The sequence below is a fragment of the Meriones unguiculatus genome, chromosome 19, assembly GCF_030254825.1.
Source record: "Meriones unguiculatus strain TT.TT164.6M chromosome 19, Bangor_MerUng_6.1, whole genome shotgun sequence".
Taxonomy (NCBI): Eukaryota; Metazoa; Chordata; class Mammalia; order Rodentia; family Muridae; genus Meriones; species Meriones unguiculatus.
The window spans coordinates 15,299,601-15,309,664 of NC_083366.1; the positions used below are offsets into that span (position 1 = coordinate 15,299,601).

At 44.4% G+C, this 10,064-nt stretch overlaps 1 protein-coding gene across 5 annotated transcripts in view; it reads left to right on the forward strand.

The window, feature by feature from the left end:
* The window catches only part of Sephs1 (selenophosphate synthetase 1), a 28,305-nt gene extending 24,692 nt beyond the window's left edge, over window positions 1-3,613 (forward strand). For 3 of the 5 annotated variants that reach the window (XM_060372739.1, XM_060372740.1, XM_060372741.1), the window contains exons 8-10: window positions 458-670; window positions 1,654-1,838; window positions 3,180-3,613. In XM_060372739.1, coding sequence (XP_060228722.1) covers window positions 458-670; window positions 1,654-1,838; window positions 3,180-3,212 — 431 coding nt within the window. In that variant the 3' untranslated portion in view covers window positions 3,213-3,613. Of the gene's footprint in view, window positions 1-457; window positions 671-1,653 lie in introns of all 5 variants that reach the window. The other 2 variants (XM_060372742.1, XM_060372743.1) reach the window with 1 other exon arrangement.
* The last annotated feature ends 6,451 nt before the right edge of the window (window positions 3,614-10,064 follow it).

Here is a 10,064-nt window from a genome sequence, read left to right on the forward strand (position 1 = left end):
TTTCAGGTTTTGGTTTTTGTTTGTTTTTAAACCTGATCAGTGTTTCTTTTTTCCTAATGCTGCTCGGAATAAAAACAAACAAACAAAAAAAACAAAACACCTGAAGGCCTGATAAGGTAATGCCTGTAATCTCAACACTTGGGAGGTGAGACTTTTGAGTCAGTCAGGCATTCTTTAAACATGTCAGTAGACTGTAGGTTGGTTTTGATAGATTTCCTTCAAAGGAGACTTAATTCCTCTCTACGGCTTTTTCTCTTACTAGGAAATTGGCCTTGGTGGAACTGCCCCTGGGTTCCATGTGGCTGAGTGTCGTGAAGTATAGTGAGCTCAGCCTCCAGCACTTGACCCTAGTCTCTGTTGACTTCCTAACATTGCTTTCTTATGCAAGGTCTCCATGTGGAGATTTTGAGTGGGGAAAAGGTGGGTTTTTCTCAAGACACTCTTCTGCCTCTCTCAGCTGCAGGCCTCATGCACACGTTCAATGCTCACGCAGCCACTGACATCACAGGCTTCGGGATTCTGGGCCATGCACAGAACCTAGCCAAGCAACAGAGGAACGAGGTGTCGTTTGTGATTCACAACCTTCCTGTACTAGCCAAGATGGCGGCTGTGAGCAAAGCCTGTGGGAATATGTTCGGTCTCATGCATGGGACCTGCCCGGAGACATCAGGTACAAGGATTCTGTTCTCTGATCTGAGGGTTCGACTCAGTGAAGCTAAGAAAGCGGTAGCTTTGGGCACCCGTGAGACCCCACTTTGTATGAGGTCAGGCCTGAGAGCCACACCTGCCCCTGCTGTGAGTTGGCAGTCCCCTCCAGTGTGAACGAAATGCAGTTTTGAGTTGAGTGTACCTGCGTTCTCCCTTTTGGTATAGTGGTGTGGAAGATGGGAGCTCAGGAACGGAAGGTCATATCAGGCCAGGTAGAGCCCACAGAGCCCTCTACCAGGATGCAGCAGCCTCTGCTTGCTCTTCTAAACAGGGTAGTTGAACCCTTTTAGCTGCCGGCTGGCCAGAGCATTATCTGCCTCCTACTGGGCCCGAGAGAGCATCACATGAGTTGGGGAGCACAGTCACTTGGTTTGGTTCCTTTGTTTTCTAAGATAGAATGCACTCCAAGATTTTTCCCTGGCTACTTAGAAACTCAAACTTTCTGATCTTCCTGCTAGAAACAGGAAGGAAAGTTGGTATTTTTGTTTATTTTGCAGTAAGTTAAGAGTCAAGACTAGTGCCTAGATATCTTAAAGAGTCTCTCATGAGTCTTAAGTTTAAAAAAAAAGTTTGGAAAGTATCATTCTTGGTGAGCTGAGGCTTGCGTTCAGGGGAGTGCCCTGAAAGGAGCTCTTCTCGTTTGCCTCTTCTAGCATGGGAGAGAAGGTCGCTGCCCTGTGTGACTCTGGCCCCACACACTTTTCTCTTCTGCTTATGTTTCCATAGTGAGGAACAGAAGGTTGCTGTCCTCTGTGATTCCGACAGGTCCTTTTCCATTTGAAATTAGCTTCATTGTCAGTGTTTCATTGTAGGAGTTTACCAACAGATGGCTTTACTGTCTCCAAAGTAGAGCAGCCCCTCCGTGTTAGTGAGCTTTGGTGGAGGCACAGAAAGCCGTCAGTGCCACACAAACAGAAACAGTAACCTCTTCTCTTTCTCTGCCAGGAGGCCTGCTAATCTGTCTACCGCGTGAGCAAGCAGCTCGGTTCTGTGCGGAGATAAAGTCCCCCAAATACGGCGAGGGCCACCAAGCATGGATTATTGGGATTGTAGAGAAGGGTAACCGCACAGCCAGGATCATCGACAAACCTCGGATTATCGAAGTTGCGCCTCAAGTAGCCACGCAAAACGTGAATCCCACACCTGGGGCCACCTCCTAGTCTAGACAGAAAGAGCTATCTGATTGTGTGTTTAAATAGATCTATTTCCTTTATCAGCACTTCAATTAAAGACTCTAAGAACAACAAAAATCTCATTGTGTCTACACATCTGGTGACCTTAGGTCGGTTTGTGAGTGGATGCAATTAATAAAATGAAATCCATGGCCTTCTTTTCCTGTTACATTAACCGAAGATGCACCCAACCTTGAGGCAGCTTCTGAGTTGAGAATGATATTGTTATCCAATACTGTTGATTCATTTTGAATCTTTAGATGCGTATCTCTTGCCGCATAGGCGCTTTCTAAAGGTGCTTTTTTGCCACACAGGCGTTACTGAGAGGAGAGTCACCCAGCAGTATGTGTCTTCTCATTTTCTATTTATCATATCAGTCTGTCCTTTTTTAAGTGTCTCAGTTGACATTCTAGAAAGACAGAATTGGTAAGTGACATGATGGTCTCCCAGCAGTCAGAGGGTTGCATGATTCCTTCGACCTTTTGGTTTGTAAAGCTGAGTCTAATAACTCAGGGCATTTCTTTGCCCCAGGACATTCTCCAGTAGCTCACTCAGTTCAGTAAGGCAGGTGCTTTACTCTGCATGGAAAGCACTCAGAATAAAAAAGGAAACATTCTTTTTAAAAACAAACAAAGCTTTCCTGATACTTGCAGTAATACCATTAACGGTTTTCCTTGCCAATAGGAAAAAGGATACTTTTTGCAACGTAATTAGATGTTCTATAGTGCGACAAGGAACTGCCTTCCAATAGGGGGGTTCATGTATAATACTCATTTATAATTCAATATCTAATTTACTTTGCAAATAATTTTTAAATATAATCAATAATAAAGACTGTTCTGTGGATGGTAGTATAGTGTTTAATACATTTTCTATTTTGTATAGTGATTTCAGGCCTCTTGTTTAAAATCAGCAGCTATTTAGCCTAATTCTTAGCATCATTTTGTCTTTGCGCCCATACTTTTTTGTGCACGCATTTTGTGATTTGTGTTTTAAAAAAAAACCTTCATTGCCAACATTGCAGCTCAAACTTAAAAGTTGTTATTCAAATAAATATTTAATTTTTTTAATTGCTCTTGTATAATCAGATGCCCTTTTTAGTATTATTTTAGAAGCATTTGGGAGGCTTTTGCCTAAAATACAATTTATTGGGGAAACTAGATTTTAGTTTTATAAACTTTTAAGTCTTTCATGGGACCTATATTTTCTTGAATTAAATTTTGTAGTTCTAGAACAAATAGGCAATCTACAAAGGTGTTATCTGTGTTTCTTAAAAACAGAGGCTTCCTTATCTTTCAGACTGTTAAGCAGCTGGGGGATTCCCGTCTTTAAGCACAAGGGCACTGGGTCCTCAAGCACCTGGCTTCAAAAGAAAAGCAGCACATCTTCAGGTTTCGCCATGCTTCCTGCTAACAGGCCCCAAAGCTGTGCTTTATAAACTCGGCCAACTTCACTCCTCAACACACAAAACCAGGGAACCGCCACTGGGCTGATGGAACCCCTGGAAGGAAGAGGCTGCAGCATGGCTGTGTCCCTCAGGAGCCCCAGGACCTCCTGTATGCACCTGCAGCTGGAACTGAAGCCACTGAGGCTGGCCCCAAGCGGAGGACGCTGTCACAAAAGGACACTGATTGGACACTTTGTAGGAATCTATACGATGTTGGCCCTCGAAAGTACACACCAGTGGTCTACAAAATAAAATGTGTTGGAACCCTCTGAGTGCAGAAAGCATACTGTTGGGCTTGCTTCTGTCTTGTTTTTTCTTAAATAGGTGAAGTAGGACCTTATTCTGTGTACGGTCCATCCCCACAGCTGGTATTTTTTTGGTAGAAACCCTGTTGAGAGGAAGTTAGATCATTCATGTCCTGAATAAATCATGAATGATTCATATAAGGAGAAAATGCCAGGGACTTGGAGGTCCATGGATCCATGATCTAGAAAAAGCCCTGTCTTGACTAGTGTTCAGAGTGCTCGGAAACCCTGGATTTGTCCACATTCCTGCCCCTTCGCCAGACCCACAGTCAGTATTTCTTGCTGTGGAACCAGGTAATCTGTCCTCAAAGTGTGCTGTTTAGGGCTTTGCATATTAAAGCTCAAGAACCACTGATCTCAAAAGGAACAGTGGGCTGAGTAAAAAGTGGGGCTGTGGGGATGGCTTTCTTAGCCTTTGTTTGTTTGTTTGTTTGTTTGTTTTTAATTTCCCATGCCTGACCTGTGGTTCAGCAGCAGGGTGTGTGTGTTACTGAGTATCAATTCTCTTATAAACAGTTTTGGCAAAGGAGTATCCAAGTTGAGCAGGCTATTCCCACAGACTGGGTTGAAGCAATAACATTCTTGTTCTTTTTGGCTCAGTATTTTGTAATATTGAAGTCTTCCAAATTCTGCATGCCTTGTGGAAGTTCTCATGAAGGAGCCCCTTGCATCAGCATTGCCTTTAAAAGTGTCCTGTTTGGCTCTGGGGGGATGGCTCCGTATGTGCTTCCGGCTTGACAAGCCTGAGTTCCATCCCTCCTCTGGACACATGTGAAAGGGCAAGAAAACCGGACCTCCACGTGCACACTGTGACATGTCTGCTCCTGCACTAAACAGTAAACACACTTAAAATAGCTTTAAGTGTCACCGTTACAGATCTTCATTTTATTCTGTAGAGACAGAAATAATAGGTAGGTTTTCTCTTTCAGAGATGATTAGCACAGCATAGGTGTCCGAGAGACCTGATGATAAAATGCTTGCACAGGAGCCACACTCATTTCCACATCTGATCAGGTGGTCACAGACAACATACTCTGCTTCTTACAGTCATGTGTCCCTTTCTTGTTAAGAATCCCCATAAGAATCATGAGACACGAGACCACAGGGAAACTCCAGAGTCCTGTTGCTGGTGGAGCACAAGCGCTGCTTCCGCCTTTGTGAGAATTCTGTGTTGAATGAGAACAGGGCTGGATGGGTTAGAACAGCCCTGAAGCAAGTAAGATGGGCAGCATTTCCAGCCATCCAGGCATGGTCAAGAGCCATTGGAATCCAAACTTGAAGGGTAAGAGAGTGATTGTGGTTTGTTCATCATGGGGCAATTAGGTCTTGACAAGTCTCTGTAAGGTTTCATATCATTGATAGTCCTCAAATATCAACACTGTTGATGTTAATTGTCCTGGCTAGGTCATGCTGCCTTAATTTTAAAGGAGTTTAATGCCCAGGGGAACTGCATGTAATGAAGCCCATAAAACTGTGCAGCTGGACTTGGAACATGGACTTGGAACACGTACACAGGAGGCTGAGGAAAGAGGACCAGACGTTCAAAGTCTGCCCGGGCAGCCTAACGAGATCTGCTTTGCTCTCCTCCAGCCCAAAGGAGAAGAAAGTCAGAGGGTAGCTCAGGGATAGAGCACTTGCCTAGCATTCACAAGGCCCCAGATTAATCCACAGTACTGGGAAAAACCAAACTCTCATGGAAACTAAATTCACTAGTTTACTGTAATCATGATGTGATTATGAAAAAAAAGACTGATGTAGCTTCCATAATTGTGTTTCAGGAATAAAAACATGTACATGGAAATATGTAGAATGTAATGTCATCCAGGCTTATTTTGCATAGTTTTAAATCAAAAGTTATATAAAATTTGATGTTTGGGATATATTCCTGGGTTTGGGTCCACTTTGAGAAATAAAAACAACAACAATACTTTGAACCCTTATGTCTCTGTTTACTAAATGCTAATTTTTTGTTTGTAGTACAGTCAGCAATTTAAAAATCAGAAATGCATACATACCTCTCTAAAAATCAGAAATGCATACATACCTCTCAAATGTTAGCATAATACAGCTTAGCTGGGCAGTTTAAAATGTGTAAAATTCACTGACCTTCATCCATCTGCAAGTCCATTCAGTCTAGCGAGTCTACTTCCAATGTTTTGCAGCACTTAGAGAGTCCTGGTAACTTTGGAAATGAAACACACACACACAAAAATTTTATAAAGAAATAAAAACAAAACAAGTAGCCATGTGCTGCCGGTGCACACCTTTAATCCCAGCACTTGGGAGGCAGAGGCAGGTGGATCTCTGAGTTTGAGGCCAGCCTGGTCTGCAGAGTGAGTTCCAGGACAGCCAAGGCTACACATCTATCTCAAAAAACTAAACCAAACAAACAAAAAACAGAACCAGTACTCCTGGAAATGTTCATTTGTCAGAGTATTGCCACCTTTCCTTCTGCTATATATAAACTAGCAACTGTATGCATGCATACATAATCATTTGCAAGTACTTGCATAAGTGAATTGCTAGTGTGAATTGCTACTCAGTGGGAGTGGGTAGAAATTCACTGGTATTTTCAGTTACATTTTTTTATTCAGGTATTCAGATTGTCCTGCTCCTGGCTATGCTGTTCCCAAGGCAGTGATCCTGGCCTATGTAAGTAAGCTAAGGATAAACCAGAGAATGACTGAGCACACCTTGCTCTTTCATGGTGCCTGCCTTGACTTCCCTCACTGATGACTGTGACAGAAGTGGAAGCTGAAACAAACCCTTTCCCTCCCCAAGTTGCTTTCGTCTGTGGTATTTACCACAGCAAGAGTACGCTGGAACAGGCCCAGCAAACTAGCTACTGACAAGCTGGGGGCCAAGGACTTGGAAAGAAGACATCAGAAAAGATGCCTTCAGGGACTCTCAGGAATTGGCTGAGCGCCAACAACTGCAGTCTCAAAGGTGAAAATATTTTAACTCACGCCCTCCTGAGAAAATGCTTTCCCCCTATCAGCCGTGCAGGCACTCTGAGGCTGCTCTACCCACAGTACCAACGTATTTGGCTACAACTCAATAAAACCTTATCATCGTTCATGTAATGGTTTTGCAACGTGCAGAATCATCTTGGATTGTTAAGACAGAACAGCTTTCAACTAGATTTCTTTTCTTGTTTGTTTTTTGGTTTTGGTTTTTCAAGAGAGGGTTTTTCTCTGCAGCCTTGACTGTCCTGGAACTCATTCTGTAGACCAGGCTGGCCTTGAACTCACAAAGATCTGCCTATCTCTTGCCTCAGGGTACTGGGATTAAAAGTGTGTACCACCATTGTCCAGGTTCAACTAGATTTCAAAGAAAAGCCTGGGAGGCCTGAAACGTACGTCAAGGGTCAGAATCAGTCACTCTAGGCAGTTTCCAAGGGTGATGATTGAAACTGAGATGGAAGTTGAAGCTTCAGTGGAGATCGAAAGGAAAGCTGCCAGCAGGGAGTAGAGCCAAGCTGGGAAAGGAGCCATGTGGGGTGCTAGCAGCAAGGCTGGAGTGTTGGGGCTGTTCAAGCCTTTTGGGGCTTCCACCATGACTGCCCATGCTCCAGTGCAGGACTCATAGCTGGGTTGAATGTTTGTCCTGCTGAAGGTTGATCCTGGCTTGGTCTGACCATTCCTTGTTATTTTCCTAATCCGTTTAGACAAGATCTACATACAATTAAAAATCAAAATATTTTAATTTTTTTTGAAGATTTTTTTTTTTTTAAAGTTCTTAGCCTCCCACGGGCAGAATGCCAGAACTGGTTGATGTTCGGCAACGTATCCATTGAACACGGTTAGTGGCCAAGCACTCTGGGGTTTAGGGGATCCAACAGCGGCTGGAGACTAGGTGTTCAGCCATATGAGGCTATGGGGGGCATTCCACATTCCAACCACGACCACCACCATGCCGGTGTTTCGGCTGCGGAACTTACTGCTGATGCTGCACTACTCTAAAGCAGGAGCACTGTGGACTTGTATCTGAGCCTAATGCCCACGTCTCTCATCTAACTGCAACAAAGTCCCAGGGGCCAGCGCAACACGGCGGCTGCTGGCGGCTGCCTACCACTGCTTAGGATGACATGAGTCCTGGAGTTTTTGCAGACTTATCCATCTGTTCTCCTGACTGCAGATCTGGGTCTATCAGAGTCCATTCCTGAGCAGCTCATACTTGGAGAGACACACACATGAGTTTATAGAGTGCAGCTTAAATGATCTGGTTTGCTAGGGATTGTGTGCCATAACAGACAATTCCTATAGGACCAAGCTATGAAGAATATGTCCATTAGGATTCTCGGTAAGGATCTGGTATTTTCAACCTATGGAGATAGTGTGTCCAGCTCTGGATAGATTCCTGCCCCACCCCCCAACCCCTTTTGAGTTAAGTTTTCACTGAGGTGGAGACTGGCCTCAGCTCCTCTCTGCTTCCCAGTGTTGGGATGTATTACTCTGTCTGTCTGTTTCTCTCTCTCTCTCTCTCCTCCTTCATTTTTTTGAGTCAGGATTTCTCTGTGTAGCCCTGAAACTCTCTCTGTGGACTAGGCTGGCCTCAAACTCACAAGAGATCTGCCTGCCTCTGCCTTCCAAGTGCTGGGATTAAAGACCTACAACATCACTACCACCTGGCTTGGGCTATAGTTTTTTCAGTCACAAAATACTGGGTCATTAAATATGTGTGTGAGAATGTGTATTTAATTATTCCTTTAAGACAGGATATTGCTATGCATCTCTAGTCAACCTTGAACTCACTATGAAGTTCAGGATGGCCTCGAGTGTGTTGCCACCTTCCTGTTCCCATCTCTTGAGAACTGAGACTACAGGGGTGAACCTGCACCCCCAGGTACATATGCATTTGTATATACTGAACAATGTGAGTTAACGTGGCTAACTCCAAGAAGAAAGTACACACAGCGGGCCATGAAAGTAAGAGATTTTTCTGGTGGCACTGGCAGGCCCTTTCTTCTTGCATTTACAAGCAGCTTAGAAGGCACAACAGGGATTGGGGGGTGGGGGAGCTCAAGTGTATGGTATTTGCCTACTACTCATGAGACCCTGGGTTGAATTGATCCCTGGTACCACAGAAAAGGTAAAATAATAATAATAAGGCTAATTAATTCAAGCCAGAAACAAAAGCCTTGCCAGAATTACAGCAGACAGACCCTCTGGTTTCACTCTCCTGCCTCTGGTATGCTATCCCCTGGTTTTTGTTGTTGTTGTTATTTGGTTTTTGTTTTGTTTTTGTTCTGGTTTTGGTTTTTGGTTTTGGTTTTTTTGAGACAAGGTTTCTCTGTGTACCCTTGGCTATCGTGGACTTGCTTTGTAGACCCAGCTGGCCTCAAACTCACAATGATCTGCTTGCCTCTTCCTCCCAAGTGCTGGGATTAAAGGTGTGTGCTACTATGCCTGTCTTTCAACTATTCTTAAGAGACTGATTTTCATGGGACAGAACCTGAGACTGTGATTCAGGTCTATGGAGGATGAAGTAAATGTGAAGTGTGAGTGTCTGGATCATCTCTTTCCTTATATTCTTCCTCTGCCACAAAATACCGTAGCTCAGTGGCTGTCATTAAGATGAGTGGGTTGGGTGCTGGAGGGATGGCTCAGGGGTCAAGAATATGTTCTGCTCTTGCAGAGAACTTGAGTTCAGTTTCCAGCACCAGTGGCTCCCACTCACCTGTAACTGGAGTTCTAAGGAATCTGACACCTATGGCCTCTGTGGGCACCGGTACTCACACAAACATACAGATGGGAGTGGGACAAAGGGCGTGTCACGGTCACTTGGGGGATACTTTTCAGTGAGTCAGTTTCATGCAGTAGCCTAAATGCAAGAGCCTGGGGTGAATGCGTTCCTTACTTTTCCATTGTTCATACCAGATATTCTAACAGACTAACTTAAAGGTGGACAGACTTATTCTGCTCCTGTGGTTGCTTGGTCTCATGCTCTTGGACAGAGTATCATGGAGGTGGCAGCTTGTGGTGAAGGATATTCTTCACTTCTTGGCAGACCAGAGGTAGAGAGCAGGACAGGGAGGGACCAGGGATAGTGGCACTATTGAAGTGGGTGTGGACTTGTTGGAGGAAGCGTGTCACTGTGGGGGTGGGCTTTGAAGTCTCTTATGCTCAAGCTATACCCACTGTAGCAGTCTCCTTTGCATCGAGATAAGGAACCCTCGGCTCCTCCAAAACCAAGTCTTCTTGCACACTACTGTAATTCCCTCCATGATTACAATGGAGTAAACCTCTGAAACTGTAAGGCAGCTGCAAATTAAATGTTTTCCTTTATAAGAGTTCATGGTGTCTCTTCACAGCAATAAAACCCTACTAAGACAGAGAGTACACCCTCAACAGCTCACCCCCAGTGGCCTCCTTGCCCCAGCTAGCCCCACCCACTGTTTCCACAGCCTCCCAGTACAGCAGCCTCTCTGGG